The sequence below is a fragment of the Echinops telfairi genome, unplaced genomic scaffold (genome assembly GCF_000313985.2).
Source record: "Echinops telfairi isolate 266 unplaced genomic scaffold, ASM31398v2 ScPeMD7_18;HRSCAF=68, whole genome shotgun sequence".
Lineage (NCBI taxonomy): Eukaryota > Metazoa > Chordata > Mammalia > Afrosoricida > Tenrecidae > Echinops > Echinops telfairi.
Window position 1 is genome coordinate 44,388,326 of NW_022103915.1, and position 20,457 is coordinate 44,408,782.

Genomic DNA, 20,457 nt, shown 5'->3' on the forward strand with positions numbered 1-20,457 from the left:
GGGGGGGTAATGGCAGATGATTCCAGGACGGGGGCAGAAGCCCACAGGAAGGTTAGGGAAGTTGAGTGACAATCCCAAAGGCAATAGGAACACTGAAGGTGATGGGCAGCGGAGTGGCATGGTCAAAGGTACCTTCGACCGCTGTGTCATCCAGTGAGACCCATCTACAGAGTTTCTGTTTGCCTGCGCAAGTTTTGTTGTTTTGTTTATAAGCATGAAGTTCTAGGGCACGAGACTAACGGAGATGAAAGTGATGCTGGCCTGGGACAAGAGGGCGGCAGTGGAGATGGGGAGAACACAGATGGCCCCCCAGGGGGCGGGCCCAAAAGAAAGCAGCGGAAACCCCATGAAACCGCCCTGAGAGAGCGAGAAAGGCTGGCCCAGGAGAGATGGGCAGTGGACAGGCAGGCTCTCATCTCGGGCCAATGCAGACGCGGGGGCCCAACTCCGCGCCGGGGCGAGGAGAGACGTGACGGCGAGGAGCACCCACCAGAAAATGGTGCCGAACTTCATGCTCCTCCAGAGCTCGGTGAAGTCCTCGAAGCGCACGCTGTCAGTCTCCTGGAAGCGGCCGAGCAGCGCTTCGCAGTCGGTTTGCAGGCCCGCAGGAGCCCCCATGTTTCGGGCCCACCAGCTCCGCGCGCGCGGAGCTCCGCAGCGTTGCTCAGGAAACCGGGCCCGGAGCCCCGCCCCTACGTCGTGACGCACTCGCGCTCTCGGGCGTGTGAGCCAACCCGGAGCGGCTCCGCTCAAAGACAGGCTAGCGTTAGCCGGTACCGCGCTTACTGCGCGTGCGTGCGGCTGGCGCGCTTGCGTGCGAGTAGTTGATTTACCTGCTTGACTCTTATCTTTACATTTTGCAGAATAAAGGCAGTTCTAATTTCACTTAGTTTACTTGTAATGAATCTCGCGAGATCCAGGAAATTGGGGGTGGGTTTTTGTTGTTGTTTTCAGGGCTTCATTCCCCCTTCCTCCCAGCTGTTTTATGTAAATTAACGCCACTTCTACTCTCCCCTTTTTGGTGTTCCCAGTTCAATGGCCAACCCTCATATCCAGCTAAGGCAACGGAGAACACCATGGCTTGAGTCAGGCGTACCTTCATCCTCAGAATAACATCCTTACTCTTCAATACTCTGAAGACCGAAGAAGAATCCATGCTAGAAAAGAATGTTGAAAGTACCATGGACTGCTCAAACGACAAACCAATCTGTTTTAGCAGTAAGGCCAGAGATTCTGCTCCTTAGAGGCAAAGATAGCAGGACTTCATCCGACATACTTTCGACATGTGGTCAGGAGAGGCCAGTCCCTGGGCAAAGGCAGCAAAGGAGATGAATTGACACTGGCTGCAATCATGGGCTTGGGCATAGGAACATTGTGAGGATGGGGCAGGCCAGTGCGGTGTTTCATTCTGTTGTGCCTAGGCCTAGGGTCACTATAGGCTGGAGCCGACTTGATGGCACCTAATATTACCCTCACTCTCCTTTAACGTGACCCTTAAGTGACACGTCAACTTTTAAAGAACTATCCGAATTGCAGCCCACCAACTTACCCAATCAAGGAGATTAAGAGAATCTTTTAAGAACTGGCCAGTGTAGGAAAGGGACTAGACCTTTCCAGGTCTCCAATCCCCACCCCCCTGCCCCCCACCCTCCAGCCACCATGTAGTCTATGGTACTTAATGTGTGACTCTTGCAGTCCTCTGAAAAAGTCCTTGAGAAGTGGAACTGTATTCCTTACCCTCTGTAGACATCTGCCCACCACACACGCACCCTTACACAATGATCTAGTACAGTACTTTGTGGAAAATATCTACTCGATACCTATTGATTATTCAAGACAAATTGGCTTTCTGTTTACACGCCATCTCTAAGCTGCTCCCAGGACCTAGTTTTGGAGTACTGCTTTGTACTGTCACCACTTCTCTGATACAAGGTGAACTCTTTATTCTTGCAGAGAGGTTGCTGGATGCCGTTGAGTTGGTTCTGGCTCGTAGTGACCCAATGTGCAACAAAAGGAAACACTGTCTGGGCCTGGGCCATCCTCACGATTGTTCTCATTCGCTGCAGACCGTGTCAAGCCACCTCCTGGGGGTCTTTCTCTTTTTTGCTCCCACAAGCATGATGTCATTCTCCAGGGCCTGGTCTCTCCTGACATCATGTCCCAAGTACTAAGGCAAAGTGTGACCATTGCCTCTAAGGCAGTGGTTCTCAACCTGTGGGTCGCCACCCCTTTGGTCGTGATTCCTAACAGTAGCAAAATTACAGTTACGAAGTAGCAACGAAAATAATTTTATAGTTGGGGGGTCACCACAACATGAGGAACTGTTTTAAAGGGTCACGACATTAGGAAGGTTGAGAACCACTGCTCTCAGGAGCATTCTGGCTGTACTTCTTCCAAGACAGATTTGTCTGTCCTTTCGGCAGTCTGTGGTGCTTTCAAGATTCTTTGCCAGCATCGTTGTGCAAATGCAGATTCTTCGTTGGTCTTTCTTATTCAATGTCCGACGATCACATACATATGAGGTGATTGAATGAAAACACCATGGCTTGGATCTGGTGCACCTTTGTCCTCAAACTAGCATTCTTGCTTTTCAACATTTTAAAGGGGTAGGAGTCATGTACAGCAGATTTACCCTAACGTAACAGAACACATTTGGGGGCTGTCTGTCAGTGGATGCAGCTTTGATTCATAGTTCTTAAACTTTGATGTGCTTTTAACTTGTAAAGTAATATCTAGATACAGAAGAACTTATAGACCATGTCTGAGCAAAGACGCATACCAGTAAAGTGAACGTCAGTGTGCCAACTCCCTGTGTAGAAAGGAGAACATGACCAAGATTGGCCTCCTCAGCCTGTGACCTCCCCCTCTCACGTTCCTCTGCCTCTACCAGTACCTTGTAACAGCTACTTGGAATTTTGTTTCAGATTTGTAATTTGTAATTTTGCACATGGTACTTTACCACTTCATATGTACTCTAGGCAGTATAAAAGGGGCTTCAAAAATGCATGGAAAATGGAATGAAAGATAATGGAGTTTTTTCTACAGACTTTTTGAAATCCCCTTGCATTATTTAGTTGTAGGCATTTTCGAGTTTTATGAAAATAAAATAATTAATATGAATTTTTAAAAAACTTGCTTTCCCCTCTTAATTTTGTTTCGAGGATTCTTCCTTGCCATTACTCATAACTAATTCATTTTCACTTTCCCCTAATATTCCCCCTGTGTGAATGCCCCCGTTTCTCCATTAGGTCTGCAGTGGAGATTGAGGCGGGCACCGGCTGCTGCTCTCCCCTCTGCTGCAGGAAGAGCTCCGAGGGCAGAGTGGCCAGTGCATTTGGGCTCCTAACCGCAAAGTCAGCGGTTCAAAATCACCGGTCACTCTGGGAAAGATGAGACTTTCCCAGAACTTTTCATGAAAAGTTTGTCACCTCGCTGCCTGGTCTCCATCATGGTGTAGGGTCAAGGTGAAAGAGAACCGGATGCGGGAGCCCCGCCTCCGCAAGCTCTGCCTCCACAGGTGCGCTGCGCAGAGTGGAGACAGAGTGACCCGGGCAGCCGAGGTGCTGCCGCAGCCCACGGGCCAGAGCCCCGACCTCCCCAAAGCCAGGGACACCGTCAGATCCGTTGGCATCAAGGAGAAATGAAAAACTTGCCATCCACGGAGCCGAGGCAGAGGACGTCTTGGAGAAAGGTCTAAAGGTGCAGGAGTCCGAGTTACGGAAAAATAACGTCTCTGATACTGGAATCTTTGGACCTGGGATCCAGGGATCAAAAAGGTCCCGAGCCTCGGTATCTACGGCCCCGGCTTCTCCACGGTGCTGGGAGGCCAGGCCGCAGCATGGCCGGCAAGAAACAATAGGCTGCCTCGGGGCCAACAATGGGCAAAGAGGAGGCCGTTAGGCTGGTTCCAGCAGATGTATGATGGGGTCCTTCCTTCCTGGAAAATAGATTCCTGTTTTCAAAAGACTAATAAAAAGTTTACAGTGGCAGAAAAGAAAAGTCAGAATGGACTCCATGTCACGGAGTCTTGAGAATGTCCACGTGTGGCGGTGGAAGCTCACTAAGAGCCTAGGTGGGGGCATGGTTAAGAGCGCAGCTGCTGACTAACAAGGTAGGGCGTTCAAAGCCATCTGGAAGCTCCACGGCAGGAAAGACCTACTGATCTGCTTCCCAAACCTTTGCCAAGAGCAAGCACTCGGTGGGGGCAGTTCTACTGCTACCTGGGGTCAGAATTAAATCCGCCACACCCAAAGACCAAGTAGCTCGTTTTGGTTGGTTTTGTTTTCTGTTTTTAATGAAAATGTTCTACAAGCAGACTGCAAGGTCAGGAACATCTGCGATGGTTTATCCCACGGTTTGCGAAAGACTTGTGATTGCAGTCGTGCGTGGAATCCTTTTATGTTCATTCCTAAAGTCCATTTAAAAGAGCAGACAATGTTATCTCGAAGTCTCTGGGAAGAATCTTCACCTAAAGTATTTCCTAATTTTAATATTTCACAGAAATCTATTTGAGGTCTCAAAATTGCAGTTTTCATATCAGGCTATAGACACGCTCAACTTTAATTTAGAGTGCATGCTCCTTAGGGATAAACCATACACCACACAGCCAGTGAACCACGCATGCTCCCCCTGTGACTTCCGCATCTGAGACCAAAAGAAATGCAGTATTCTCCTCAAATAGGACCATTTTCATAAAACATACATGATGATCTGGGCTACAAATTATTGGTAAAAATTATTTTAAATGATTCTCAGTCGCTAGCATGGATAAAATGCAGGCACATAGCATAGTCCAAAAACAAGCAAAGAATCAAAAAACGACCCCATCTTCCCCGCTCCACACAAACACCCCACTGAAAGCAGTTAAAGCTTTGCTTTACTTAATGAGGCACGTCTGGAAGTGCTTTAAAACCCTAAGTCCCGGCGTTTCCCAGGCTGTAATTCCGACAGAAGCCATGTCTTCCTCCAGAACAGACTTTCCAAAGGCTGGACTCTCAGTAGCAGCCTATTTGCCCAGTGCTGAGCCACTGCGCCAGCGGGCCTCCTTTGGAAGAGCTTCATCTCCAGTAAACTAAGTCTTGGAGTGCCTTTGGGGACACAAATAACTTTACTATTTTATTATTTTTTTACCATAGTAGTAGATACCCACTCTTTAAAAACAGTATAGTTAATATTAACCACGCTCCAAGTTGCTAGGGGACCTCAGCCATTCTATGCTATAAATGACGCCGGGCTGCACCCCTTGGTACTTTTTTCTGGGGAGTCCTGGAGAGAGCTTCACAGCTACACAGTGGGCCCCAACCTCCCTGCCAGCACCCAACGTCTGAGTTAGAGGTCAGCATTAGGCGTTGACCACTCAGCGAAGACAAAGGGCAGAGCAGGGCCCTCGCCCTGCGCCATCCAAAGGGCAGGGCTGGCCAGCGGCTCCCACGTGCGCTCTCACACGTAGGCGCAGGAGCCCCGGAGTCGCCGCCTGCGGAGCCCCGCGCTGCTCTGCGCGGGTCCCCAACACAGGGCCAGGGCTGCGGCGCTGAGACACAGCACGTACCGGGGCGTGGTTTGCAGCGCGCTGGGCGGGGCTGCAGGAAGTTTCCGGGAGGGCTTGGGTTTAGCATCCTTATTATGTAGCACCAGCGGCATTAAGAAATAGCAGGGGTGCCCGGTCTTTCCGAAACCGTGGTATTTTCCCTGCTGAGGGTCTATCTGGTCCCTCTCAGACACCGGACTTTCCTCTCTGCGCTCCATCGGATCCAAAACAAGGGAATAAAAGAAAATAAAGGGCGCAAGAGATCGGTGTCTGGGCAGTTCTTGGATAAGACCTTCCGCTTTCAGGTAAGAATAAAAATTATGTCCAGACCTCTGAAAGGCGTGTACACAACCAATCCCCAGAAGGCATCCCACAAAACGGGCTGTGGTAAGGTGAAGTTTTTATTTTTGAAGGAGATGATTTCATATAAAAATCTGCAGGCTGTATTCGTTCTCAGTAAAATGATCAGGCAACAGGTTTGCTGCTATTGTGTTCTTAAACACCAGGGAAAAGTTTGGTTTGGTTTTTGAGGCTACATTGTAGTTCCAACTAGCAACATGTATGCAAAGGTTTTTATTTAACCAAGCCCCGTTAAATGAAAAAAAAAAAAAAAACAAAACCTACCTGTATTCTTTGCCAATTGTTTTTGACATTGCTGTTAAACATTTGAACTTTAGAATGCTTATATTTCTGCAAATCCAATAACCTTCATTTGAAAGGGTAATTGTTTTATGGACTTAAAAATAAGCCTGTTTGTTATGCTGTTCAAATAGTGGCAGAAGAATCATACCCATCCCGGCACCTGAGTTTGATCTGCCGGTCAAACTCAAAACCACTAACTAGCATTTCAACACCCTTATTAATTTCTATGCTTGTCCTGGCACTCCTTTAAGATATCCTCTTTATTCCTAAGGTGTACCCTCCTCATTACCTTTAAGTGTTTTCTCCTATTTGCTATTTGAATAGTTGGACAGTGGTTACACTCTAACTGAAAAGTCAGTGGTTCAAAACCTGCAGCCAGCCCGTGAGAGAAAAAAGGTGAAGTCCTGCTTTTGTGAAGATTTACAGCTTTGGAAATCCGATAGGACAGCTCTGTCTTGGAGGGTTGCTGAGATGGAACTGACCAGACAGCAGGTTTTTGGAGGAAAGGGTTATATTCCACAGAATTGGCAAGCACTGCAGGGTGGTTAGAGCCAGGCTGCCAGCTTAAAGGCTCTGCCATCTCTCCCAAGATTTTTCTAGTCTGGAAAATGAGATACAAAATTTTTTGAAGAGGCTGAGGTAGCATAGAGCAGTGGTTCTCAACCTTCCTAATGCCAAGACCCTTTAATTCCTCATGTTGTGGTGATCCCCCAAGCATAACATTGTTTTCATTGCTACTTCATAACTGTAATTTTGCTACAGTTATGCTACAATCGGGCCACCCCTGTGAAAGGGTTGTTTGACCCCCAAAGGGGTCGTGACCCATAAGGTTGAGAACCGCTGGCATAGGGGTTAGTCTTCTAACCTGTGAGCCACTATACCTAGGAATGTGCTGGACCCTCTGGGTAACTCGGTGCTTAGAACAAAGGAACAAATACAATAGGCATCTTTGCCATTCTTTCTCCAAGTGTGGAAAGCACTATAGTCCAATCATGGCAACACCAGAAAAAGGAGAAAGTATAGACATGCATGGGGATGCAAGACTAATGAGGGAAAAAACTAAGAGTTAAAACCCTTGATAAAGGCATGATTTTGGGGGTTGCTAACCACAATGTCAGCTTTTCAAAACCACCAGCTACTCCTGGTAAGATGAGGCTTTCTCCCCGCCGGAGATTAAAGAAAATCATTTTACTGGGGGGTTCATATAGCTCTTATCACAATCCATCCATATTTAAGCCTTGAAAACCCACATGGGCTATTCTGCCCTGTAGAAAGGCTGTGGTTAAAACGGCCTCCATGACAGTGGGTGTGGTATTTGGGGAAGCTATTTTTCTGAGGATTGCAGTGAATCACAATTGGTTCCGCAGTATTGTGTTGGTGTGCGATAGGGTCAGAGAGCACAATGCCAGGAAAGGTTGGTTTCTATCTCGAAGAGTTCAAAGTACTCCCAGTGGCTTGCTTTCTGAGAGACTGAGAGCAAGAGCTTCTCTTTCAGTTGGATTGCCCTTTTCATGTGGCTTTTCCTTCTAATCACTGCTTGCAACTCGTTTTCCCAAATTCCAGGCTGTTCCATAATCTGATAATTTACTAATATTTGAAAACTACACATAAAACATCTACTTTCCAGTTGAGGAGCCCTTAGGGAGCACAATCGCAAAAACTGGCCATTTGAATCCACTTGAGGTGCCTGATGACCTACCTCTGAGAAATTCGTGGTAAACCCGATGGAGCCTATTTCTCCCACGATAAACATGCAGTTGCCAGGTGCCAGAATCAACTTAGTCGCAACTGCCGTTGTGTTTGTGCCAAGTGAAGCTAAGTTGCATAGAAGGTAGGCAGAATTTAAAATGTTTGGACCTGGGCTGAAGTGAATCCTTTATCCTTACAAAGGAGCTTTGATGGCACCATGGGCTGGTTCTACACTGGGCTGCGAACCCTGAGGCCAGCAACTGGGAAGCACCGTGGACTCTGCCGGAGAAAGATGGGCTTTCTGCTCCGTAAAGATGGACAGCCTCAGAAACCCACAGGGGCAGGCTACCCTGGAGGAACGGGCTTGATGGCAGTAGGTTTGTTTTGATTATCCTTGTGACCTCCTCTCGTATATTGTAATTAGGATCGAAGCACTTTTGTGTCAAAATTTTCATGTTGTAGTAATCACGTTTTCATTCGATATAGTCACAGGGGTCTGTGGTTTTGGTTCATTTTCTTCAGGTTACTCACTCAGCCTGTAAGATCCAAGGTTCTGGCATTGCCTACATAATTTTTCCATGAAAATAATTTGATGTTTTATGCATGGGAAAGCTGGACAAAGAATGCAGAGTGATTAACTGATGTGTCTGAAATATGATGTTGCAGAGAATTTCCAATATACCGTGAACTGTCAGAAGAACAAATAAACCCGAGTTGGAAGAAGCGATAGAGACAGTCTTCTTATATACTTTGGATGTGTTATCAGAAAGGATCAGATCCTGAAAAAGGACATGGTATGTGATAGAGGATGGGGGGCGGGGGGAGATACACTTACTCAATGGTATGGATTGATACAATGGCTAAAAGAAAGGGCTCAATATAGCAACAATTGAGAGGACAGCACAGGATTGGACAGTGTCATTTTGGTTGTGTTCAGTGGCTGTGAGCTGGAATCCACTTACAGTTCCTCACAACAGCATGTGGTCAGGATTATAACAACAAACTCCAAACTCAAGGCTATGAGGCAATGCTGACTCATAGCGACCCTGCTAGACAGAATAGAACTGTTCCTATGGGTTTCCCAGACTGTAACTCTTTACAGGAATAGACAGTCTCATCTCTCTCCCATAGAGTAGCTGGTGCTTTGAAACTGCCGACTTTGTGGTTAGTAGCCTAACACATAACCACTGCATGACCAGGGCTATAGGCAGACTTTTTAATTTAGAAAAATGTGGATTCAAATCCCCTTGGTGTTTTATTTTTAACCCTTTAAAATGGTCTATTTTTCAGTGCTGTTTTTTTAGGGTACAGGGAATCACAGTAATTTTCTGTATCTTTTTATAATTTATTAAACTATGATTTAAAAAAACTTTTTAATGAGAAAAGAATGTAGATTTTTCATAAAAAATACAACAGAGAGGGTAAAGTTTTTTAAAAATTAAAGAAAAACAATTATTAAAACAAAAAGTATACCAAGGTAAGTTTACTATTTGACCTTTGAAATCAGAAGACTCAAGTTTACATTTTTTCTCGGCTCTTTAGTACCTTTAAGGACGGACACATTATTGATCATTTGGAACCAAAATTTCTTTATCCATGAATGAGAGTAAATTTCAAATCTTTACAGGAACTTCTAGCCTCTCCATTTTATAACCATAAGGGTCAGAATTTACTTCACCCAACCCATTTACATCACAATACTAAAATTTTATTTTAAAACACCCAAAAAAAAGCTGAGAGAATCCCCTCTGTACTATTCGATCACACTTGCTTTCGCAACACCTGCAGCCCTCACCTAGCACCGTGTGGAAGTAAACACAAAACCACTAAAAATATAAAAAATAAAATTTTGTTTTTTGCGTATCACATTTGTTTTCTAAAAACGTGCTTTCTTGTAGAATAGTATGATTTGCTATTATCGATAGTGTATTTCGAAAGATTATACAACAACTCACTGCCATCAAGTAGATGCTGACTCACAGTGGCCCTATAGCACAGAGTAGAACTGCCCCCTGGTAGGTTTCCAAGACTGTAACTCTATTGGATGAAAATTCATGGCAAGATAAACATAAAATAACCAATACCAATATATTTGTCACAAAATACTCAAATTGTCGATAAACAAGTCTATAATCTAGAGATGTTGCAGCAAATAGTTAAATATCAAAGCTGATCAAAGAAAGGGGGGCCTGGTCCACAGATGTTTATTTGATGTAACAAAACAATACAGCTAGTGTTAGATCCAACCACAAAGAACAAAAGGAATGAAAACTTGTACAATGCACATAGAAAACAAGGTATTGACCGACACCTACACATTCCTAAAATAATGCTTCTAAAATTACTTATTGAAACCTACATGAAAACAGAAAGATGTTAATAGCGACAAAGTGCATAAAACCAAACATCAATTTTTGAGCAAATTAATATACTAGGCAATTTTGCTAACAATGCATGATTTTTTGTTCTTGTTTACAATCTGCTCAAAATATCTTTATACCAACAGGGTGGGCAGAACATTTAAGTTTAATATCAATTACATAATATTAGCATAAACTCCCACAAGTACAGATAGGGTACTGTTTTCTTTTTTTAGCTGGCAAAGTGACTATAGTAACATAAATCATTTCTCTGAATTGAGAATTTTATCCAAATAAATGTCACATACCTTCCAGATATATGCATATCTTTCTTTATCATGTAAATGGCTTTACCCATTTAAATAATAAACCATACAGTATTTAAGAATCATCATTATATGATCAACAATGACATGTTCCAGGTTTAACAATGTCATAGGCAAAAAGAAAAAAAAAATCTTCTTAAAAACTAGTCTTATAAATGCAGAATATATTGCATGAGTAACTGCTGGTATTTTTTAAGAAAATATATTGTGCAATTGAGGCTACCATGTACTGCTGGCAAAGCATTATTTATGTGAAATGTGAAAAGAAAACACAAGAGTAAAAATCTTTCAACTGCTATCACAATGGTGAAAGGTTACTTGCCTTCTTAAAGAAAATTATATTGGCAACTCCTTGGAAAAAATCTGATAAGGAACAAGCTCCCTAGTCAAAAATAAATAAATAAAAAGGTGCCTTTTTAAAAATGACATTACTATTATGTAATGTTTTAAATACCAAAGAACTGTGAAAATGTTTTGTCTGTGATCTGGCATTAAAGAACATACCAAAAAAAGAGCATTGATGTAAATTAAGTAAAAAGGGGATCAAATTGAACTAACTGAGTTTGTGCAGTATTGTAGCCAGGCTTCTAAAATTAGATATAGAAAATATAAATAGACTGCTTTAGGTAATGAGCCACCAGTGTCCAAAAAAAGGAATGAGATTATGCAAAAGCTCAGTTAACTTGATCCAAAGCTCTGAGTAATTCTTCACCCTGCAGTAGGTTTCTGCTGCCTTGTACAGGAGCATTAACTTCACAATCATAACTGGTCAGTTGTGGTAATCCACTCTCATCCAGTGACTGCCCCAGCAATCTACATGCTAAATCTGAAAAACAAAGAGAGATCGAGTTATTCATTAATCTAGTTAATACTCGTCAAACACTCCCCATGTTTCACATACTTTGCACATTTATCAGAAGACCAGTGCCTGCAGAAGGATGTCATGCTTGGTAAAGTAGTGGGGCAGGAGAAAAGGAGGAAAGCCCTCAATGAGATGAGTGGCACAGTGGCTGCATGGATGGACTCAAACATAAGGACACTTGCAGAACGGGGCAGTGTTTCCTTCTGTTGTACATAGGGTCGCTATGGGGCAGAACCCACTTAACAGCGCCTGACAACAACATGTAGTAGGAAAATAAAGCAAATAAACTTGTAGAAGGGTTTTCAGTCTAATGGGCAAAACCATTCTATAAGCCAACAAGTGCTATCAAATGTTATTGGTGCTATGTCAGGGTACACTGGAGGCACAAAGATATCAAAATTTATTTTCTCCTCTTTTCCACATTGATGCTACACACAGATACAGCAGATAAATACTAAAAAGCAAAACTCCATTTCAAAATATCTGTTTTGGGGTGACTGTCATTAGGTAAGATGCTACTTTATTTGTAAGTCTACCACGAGAAACCAAAGCCATTCCTCACTATTTAAAAACTGTCTTTGTGAGGTTCAAAGGAGCCCAAGGTGCCATAGTGAGGTATGCTTTGGACTGTTAACCATAGGTCAGCAGTTCAACCCACCAGCCGCTCTCTGTGAAAGAAAAAATGAGGCCTTCTGCTCCCATTAAAATGTATAGCCTAGGAAACCCACAAGGGCAGTTCTACTTTGTCCTATGGAGTCCTTATGAGTCAGAATCGACTTGATGGCAATGATTTGTTTGTTGAGCAGTTCCACGAAGCCCTGGTGGTGCTGCTAGGAAGTGTTGAACTGTTAACAACCAGGTCGACCAGTGGTTCAAAGCCACCAGCCACTCCATGAGAGAAAGACGAGGCTATCTTATCCTGTCGAGACTTACAAACTCAGAAACCCTCTGTCGGGTTCTTTATGAGTCAGAATTGACTCACTAGAAACAAGTTTTGTTTGTTTTGTGGGGGCTTGTGAGGTTCAAGGGCAGAAAAAATAAACTAACCAGATGGTATTAAAATAATTGTCTTTTGTTCCATTCCATTCTGTTGACTAGACTTGCATCCTTTCACACGTTTCCAAGAAAGTGATGTGGTCGTTATAGTGTCATCAGGCTGCTGTAATGATGTCCCCTAGAAAGAGTAGAGTTGTTCAATTTCATTATGTAGACTTCTAAAAAGTAGTGTAATAGTCAATAAAATAAATACTGCCATAAATGATTTTTCTTAATCATATAATGTCACTTTCTAGTTGGTATGAATGAAATATGTCACTTTAGACTGGAATATACTAATACTAACTTACCGCAATGTACAAGTAATTATGTAACTAGAAGAAAGTAACTTAAAGAGAGAAAATGGGATTAATGGTAATGCAGGGAGTGGAATAATGGAGAATTTCACTACTTTTATGTAAAATATATCTGTATTATTTGGAATTTTTACAAAAATTGATTAATTAATGTTTACATTTTTTAAAAGTGGTGTCTACACAGTTAAAATATATAGAGACATATATAAAATTCAGAGATAATACTAGCTAAAACAGCAAATATACGAATACGTTCTCTCACTTACAATTCCTACTGCTTGAGAAAGCGAACCATCGTGCTCCATTTTTCGTTTTCTCTGTGCATTCTGCAAAGCTAGTATCTTTGGATTTAATTCTTTTTCGAAAGCAGTAGTTCTAGGAGAGAAAAAGAAGGGAAATTCTAAATAAAAATACAGGTTGTTTTCCAATTTAAAAAAATACAAACCTATACCTATCCACCGAAAAATGCATAATGCCATGTTTTCCACATTAAATGAGAATGTTATGCATGAAAGAACTTTCTTGACTAATGAAGCTTATACTCACATTATTCAAACCCTAACTTTTTTTTAAAATCCTAACTTTTAAAACAGAAAATCACCTATAAAATATGTATCTCCCTAAACTTTATAAAAGACTTAAACAGATCTAAACTGCCATCTTTATAGGTCAAAACAGTTGAATATCTATCTGCCTTTCATGTGGGTCCACCTATTAATGACTATAATAGTTGGACAATATCCTTGGGACTATGGAAACAAAAGAAGATGATTAATCTATACTGCATCTTCAGTTTATAAAACCTTTCATGTTCATTAATTCATTTTAAACTCAGCAGAATCCCCAAGGGTAAGTTAAATAAGTATTATCATACACCTATTTTATAAATGAGAAACCCAAAGCACAGTTAGGTTAAACCACCCAAACCTGCTGCCATCAAGTCAGTTTCTGCTTCACAGCAAGCAAGGCGGTCAAGCTTTACAGGAGCAGAGTCTCAACTTCCTCCTGTGGAGCTGGCAGGTGAGTGTGAACTGCTGACCTTGTGATTAGCACTTCAAATCTTACCTAACAGCATCATCAGGGCTCCTTACTTGCTCAAAACCCCATGAGAATAAGTTGTAGCTATGGAAGCTTGAACTAGATCTCCTGAAGCCACCTCACTCCATGTTCTTCCTACTGTACCATTTTGCCTTCATATTGATCAGGTTATCAAAACCAAAATATCTGGATCTAAAATTTATGAACATACATCAATTTACTTACCGATTTGAGTGTCTAAGGAGTCCCTACCCCCCAATACACCTCATTATGATGGTTCCCTTTTCTCTTATTTTATATAGCTGAAGATACCATTTGGTTAAATGATTACTCATACTAACTTCAATCACACAAACTTATGTAGTTTTGTGTGTATATAAATACATTTTAAGCTGTAAAATGTAAGTAGGCAGACTATTATGTAAGTAGGCAGACTATTAAATTCTTATATAAATATATTATGAACTGTAACTAAATTTTACTATTTTAGTAGAATACTTTTTGTAGTTTATCTGTAATCTTTGCACTAGAGCTCCAAATCTCCTAATTCAGTATACTTTGATTTAGCAAATAAGTACCTACAGAGGTGGAGGGAACCTCCATAAGCTTGTGAAAACGAAGTTCATTCCTTAAAATACATAATACATATAAAATTGAAACTCGTGGAAAAGCAATACTTGCTAAGATGACCAGATGTTAAATGGTTTGGGCCAGAATAAAGTACAAGGGACATTTGCTCAATTAACAGAATATCCTAAAGTCCTCCATAGCTAACAATAATATGTAAATTGCAAGTTATTTGCATTTATATTTGTATACTCATTCATCTATTCATGCAACAGCCACTTACTAACCAAGCAATACACACTAGGTCAGTAAAACTCAAACTCACTGTCACTTAGTCAACTCTAACCCTACAGGCCCGAGCAGAACTGCCCCGGAGGGTTTCTGAAGCTTTGACTCTTTACAAAAACAGGTATTCTCATCTTTCTCCCTCAGAGAGACTGGTAGATTTGAACAGCTGACTTTGTGGGCTAGCAGTTCAGAGCGTAACTTACTATATCAGCAGGGCTCCTTGATCTCAGATACTGGCATTATTACAATGCCCAAGATACAGTCATTCCTCTCTCAAAGCTCAGAGTCCATAGAAGTTGGCAACAGTAATTACAGAAGTATTTTAAAAGACTTCTGAGTTCCTTTAAAACCCCAAAATCTTTTCCTAACTCAGAAAAAAGACCTAGCGCTATCTAGGTCAAGTTGGTACTACAGGGCAGGAAAACAAAGCCTAAGTTCTGGCTATAGCAGTCTCTCTCTCTCTCCTACTCCTTGCTTTCCTGACAGCTAAAACTTGTTTCCTCTAGCTATGGCCTAAAAGTTAAAATACATCTAGTCCAATTACAATTAAGATGAATGTTGTAACCCTCAAAAATACATTTATCCTACAGTACAGCAAATGTTTTATATATATATATTGACTATTAACAATTGACTTATTGGCCATTTTTAATTTTGTTTTTAAAAAAAATGTTTTAAAATTATTTAGTTTATGTATACAGAAAGGAATTATACAGAAAAGTTCTCTGAATTGCCATATATTATTGCCTGCATTTTATTTGTATACTTGGTTGCATTTTATTTGTAAAAGTATTAGAAAACCCTACTACACTTAGATAGGTGCTATGATTACTATAGAAAAACACACAATCTAATTTAGGAGAACATTTTGTAGTGCTTGTGCTAAGTGAAGGATTTGCATATCAATTTTATATTACTTAAAGCATAGAGCCAGTTGTATTTGGAACACATTTTCTCAAAAATAATAAAAACTATTACTTATACGTTATGACACATAAATACCTTTGACTCAACGCGACAGATAACAGGTTAGGGCTTCGTGGGTGAGACTTTTCTGTCTGCTCAATGACTTCTTTTCCTGTTCTGCTGGGTGAGGCTGTCCGACTTTGAGTTTCACCATATGGTGATGCTGTGGCACTAGCAGTTTCTTTATGTACGTGGGCAGGAGATGGAGATGCAATCAATATTTTAATGTCTTCCATACCATCTTTTGTCACTGTATGTGATTCATCAGAGGTGGCAGTGGTCACGTTGGCTGGAACAGCAGGTGCTTGCGTTGGAGTCTGCTGGAATACTGTAATTGTGTCCCCACTGGGAGGGCTTGCAGAACTTTCTAATGGTGACAACTGATCAAATGAACGTAACTGGAAGTCATCGTCCATTGGGATATAGGGGGCTAACATCTCCAAGTCTAAATCAGTATCCTTTAAAAAAACAAACACATGAGTTGTAACAACGGGCATATCTTGTACAAGAAAAATGAAGCCCAAAGCCACTTCAGACTAAAAATTTAAATTATAGAGAAAGTTTATATACCTGAGTGGAAAATGGGTTCTTTGCCTCTGTGTCTTCAGCAAAAAGTTTCTCTACCAATTCCAACTTGAATTCATTGACCATATCACTGTCCACATCAAAGCAATAGTCACTGGGACTGGTAGGCTGTAAAAATGATTAAATGTGTTTATCTTTTTCCTGAATAAGTATCTGTCTACATTTTGCTAGTTGTTAGAATTCTCAAATATGATCTCAGAGCACACAACATACTCAATCTCTCTCATTAAATTCGATCAAACTGCTTGACGTGATTTAAATTTGTAATGATATATGTATTAAATCCCAACTTAAAAAATAAAGATTAGAAGTTACATTTTTCTGCTTACTAAATTTTGGCAGTTTTCATATATCTGACTGTATACAACACAAGAGAATTTATAAAAGTCATTCTAAAGAATTCAACTTAATCTAACCGTTCAACTCTCACAATGGTACCCAGTCGGCTAATTTGGAATCTTCTTGTCGTGCCAGGGCACTCTCACGTGGTGATCCATTGCATCTATTGTCTCCCAGAGCTACTCTGGAGCATGCAGGTGGAGACTTGTGTTTTTACCTGCTTTTACCTTAAAGGAGTTCTGGGTAAGAATTATAACTCCCTGAAAACTGTAAGTTATTATTTTAAGCATAAAACTTTACTTTCCCCAATCTAACAGCTTTGTAAGATTTACTTTTGTAATTAAAAACAAAATGAATTAAGCATTTTTAAGCAACCAGATCATAGGTTATGTATTCTCCCGAAGGCTATGAGCTGTCAAATCCCTGCTCTTAGCTAGTTAGAGGTTTTCATCAACATATTCAATGCAAAACAATTTCAGCACTTAGGAAAGCTTATTGGGGCTAAGACTGAAAAGCTGGTGGTTCAAATCCACTAGCTAACCCTTTGGGAGATGAATCAGAAGCAACTTGATGGCAGTGGTTTTGGTTTTGGTCAGGCCAATTGTGTCTCATTTACAACATTCAGATCTAAGTTATCCCAATCCTGGTTATATTTTTAAACTTCGGCATCTCTGAAGTTGGATGATCTGGACTTGGAAATGGAGCTGTGTGTGACACCACTAATCTTAGCTCAGCCTAGCCCTTAAAGACTATTAGACTTATAAAGCAGTGGTTCCCAACCTTCCTCAGGCCACGACCCTTTAATACAGTTCCTCAGGTTGTGGTGACCCACCCCCCAACCATAACATTATTTTCATTACTACTTCATAACTCTAATTTTGCTACTGTTATGAATTGGGCAATCCCTATGAAAGGGCCGTTCGACCCCCAAAGGGGTCGCCACCCACAGGTTGAGAACTGCTGAAGCAATCAACATCAGGATGGAACTAAGGGGGTGAAGAAGATCAGCTATTAAGATAGCACTGTTCTCTGTGGATGTCAAAATTCAACAATTCCTTATTCTACTGATGTAAGTATATAGAGAAACAATATACGTTTTATATTTTGATCTATTTTCACAAATTCTTGTTCATATTCACAATTAATGTTGAGTTTAAGTTAGGCCCATAATAACTTTTTAATCACTTTAAAAAACTTAAAATCTACACAAACGTAATTTTGAAACGTGGCTCAAATGAAATTTACCTTGCATTTGCAAATTTGATAAACCTGAACATTACTACCTGAAAGTTATCCTTTTATTACATCGTGACCCTTACCTCTGGTGAACTCTGTCTAGTGCTGCCATCAGAAGGACTGGCTGGCTGGTCCTGGATCTGGGGCATGGTAAAAGAGAGTTCTAGGGACTCTGAACTTGGCTCCAATTTTAATGCCACTTCTTGATTGAGTGCAGGGTCAGCACTACTTCGAAGTGGCTTTGGAGTTTCCGAGGCAGGTGATGGAGACATTACCAAACTTATAATCTGTAACTTTTCATTGGATGAGGGAAGCATTACGTCATTATACAAGGGAACTTCCTCAAGTTGTTGGTCGTCGGTTTCTGTATCTGAAAGAAAGAGTCCTATGTAAATACTATCTAGATTTTATCATGCACATTTATGTCCCCTTTTGTAAAAATGTTGTCTAGTTCACTTGAACAAAAATGCTCATCAGAAAATTTACACACTTTACAAGATTAACCATAATTGAGTTATCTTTCCAATGCACAACTGGCAACTCATATTAGTCTGTGTGGAGTCCAGAGGTGGTGTAAATGGTTAACATTGTTAGTGAAAGGTTGAAGAGGTTTGAGCCCACTGAAAGATGCTTCAGAACAGAGACCTCGCAACTGAATTCCAAAATCCAGGCATGGAAACTCTAGAGGCCCAGTGGGCATTTACTATCTCATGGCCAAAGGCACGGAGGATGACTACCTTTGGACCCTGATACAGGAGAAGATCAACATTCCGAGGCTGGCCGGCCTGTCAAGACCAGTTTCTCTGACATAGCAGAAACCACCGATTACTTCTACAAGGACCCCATGCAGTGGACGATCCACGACGACCTGGTCCAGAAGTTCTTCGAGGACAACGGAAGCGATTTGGAGCTCCTGGAGGCACTGGAGACCTTTGACCCAGGAAGTGCCTCCCGCAGGTCCAAGTCATGGGAGAACCCGGGGACCAGAGCACGCCCACAGCCAGTCCACCCAAGAAAAGATTTGAGTTTTTTGATAACTGGGACAGCTTTACCTCTCCTCTGTAAGAGGATCAAATCAGCCTTTTAAAATCACAGAATTCATTAAAATAAAATAAGGCATTGTTTCTTTAAAAAACAAACAAACTACTACTTATTTACTACTCGGCAGATAAGAATGTCATGAATAGGAACTGCTGTAACAGCACTAGTAAAAATTACTAAATGACATAGGAGACATGAAATTCTGACATTTTCATATGTAAATATTAACACGTACGCTGCTTTGAAACTAGTTTTAATTTTAAAAGTTCGATGGCATATAGGACTCTGCTTGTTTATTCTTTAATGCAACAATATCTGTTATACTATAACGAAACCCGGCCCCCCAAACCCCGACTGCCTTCAATTGTAAGTCACAGTCGATAACAGAGTAGAACTGTCTCACAGGTTTTCCAAGATTTAAATCCTTATAGAAGCAGACTGCCACTTCTTTCTCCCATGGAACAGTTGTTGGGTTTAAACTGTCAACCTTCTGATTAGCAGTTGAGTTGCACTGTGAATTACACTAAAAAGCTGCTAAGTTGTAGAGAAAATATGGTATCAGATTGTGGAAGTAACAGAACTGGGAAGAATTTAAATGGGAAAAGAAATACCTTAGACACTTTGAAGAAACAATGTCTAAGATTTGACAAAAGTAAATACTTTGTTATGAAAGTATCTATAAGACCATAATGTCTAAATGGCTGTCAACAAAAAATGTTGAAGTTCAGCTAAAATGGTGCTTGCAACAGCAGACAAGAGGTTTAATCGAGTAACAGAAAGACTAAATACTCACCATCGCTGCCAAAATCTAAAGATATGATTGTGTCTCCAGCAGCTGGAGCTAGCAGAGTTAAAGCATCAGGTTCCTTCTTAAGCTTGTCAAATAGACTACTTGTATCTTCTGATTCAACTTTGGTGAACAGCTGACTTATTTTCATATCTGAAGACTCAACAGGTTTGAGGACACATTCTGTTTGTTGAAGGGAGAAAATCAAGTCGTGCTGAATAACACCACTGTTAAAAGAGAGAGATGGATAATTCCTAAATGAACACTTGAAACACTGGAGAGAGGAGTAATTTTGTCTCTTAAAATATTCTTTTAGGAAAAGAAGATTCCTTGACCTAATCTCTCCTGCATACTTTGTCATACTTTACATTTAAAATATCAGCAAGAGCCAAAGACCTAATATAATAGAATTCATACTACACTATAAGAGTATTCATATATTGCAGACTAATTTTAATAAAGAGACTTCAGCTATCCCCTTGATGGTAACCTAGAAATGAACAGCCAAGTCTGTGAATCACACAAAAAGATATTCTGAATTCTTGTACTGACCCACATAAAATGTGAATGGCACAAGAGAATGTTTTGGCATGATCTGAGGCACAATATAAGGGTAGGCTTAGGATAGAAAGATATCTAAGTCGTGAAGATCTTTCTAATAGAAGTGCCACATTTTTCTCTGCTAGTGAGAAATATGATACTATTGATGGGATTATGTAGAAGCGGGATAAAGATAATCGTCAGCTCTGGCGTTGAGTTAGTTAATTGTGCCAGCCTGGCCAATAATCACATGTGGTGCTGGTTGAAAGGCGGAGGGATAAATGGGTGGTGAGCCTCGGCCTTTCTAGTTCT

General features: G+C 41.1%; 2 protein-coding genes across 2 annotated transcripts in view; both read right to left on the bottom strand.

The window, feature by feature from the left end:
* SNAPC1 (small nuclear RNA activating complex polypeptide 1) overlaps window positions 1-618 on the bottom strand; it is a 27,502-nt gene extending 26,884 nt beyond the window's left edge. Inside the window, exon 1 of the mRNA XM_045288168.1 lies at window positions 491-618. Within this exon, the coding sequence (XP_045144103.1) occupies window positions 491-618 (128 nt within the window). The remainder of the gene's footprint in view (window positions 1-490) is intronic.
* A 9,428-nt stretch (window positions 619-10,046) lies between these two features.
* The window catches only part of HIF1A (hypoxia inducible factor 1 subunit alpha), a 32,361-nt gene continuing 21,950 nt past the window's right edge, over window positions 10,047-20,457 (bottom strand). Inside the window, exons 8-14 of the mRNA XM_045287627.1 lie at window positions 19,612-19,832; window positions 17,861-18,147; window positions 16,188-16,310; window positions 15,654-16,075; window positions 13,025-13,133; window positions 12,454-12,580; window positions 10,047-11,370 (exon numbers count right to left, since the gene is read on the bottom strand). Coding sequence (XP_045143562.1) covers window positions 11,219-11,370; window positions 12,454-12,580; window positions 13,025-13,133; window positions 15,654-16,075; window positions 16,188-16,310; window positions 17,861-18,147; window positions 19,612-19,832 — 1,441 coding nt within the window. The 3' untranslated portion in view covers window positions 10,047-11,218. The remainder of the gene's footprint in view (window positions 11,371-12,453; window positions 12,581-13,024; window positions 13,134-15,653; window positions 16,076-16,187; window positions 16,311-17,860; window positions 18,148-19,611; window positions 19,833-20,457) is intronic.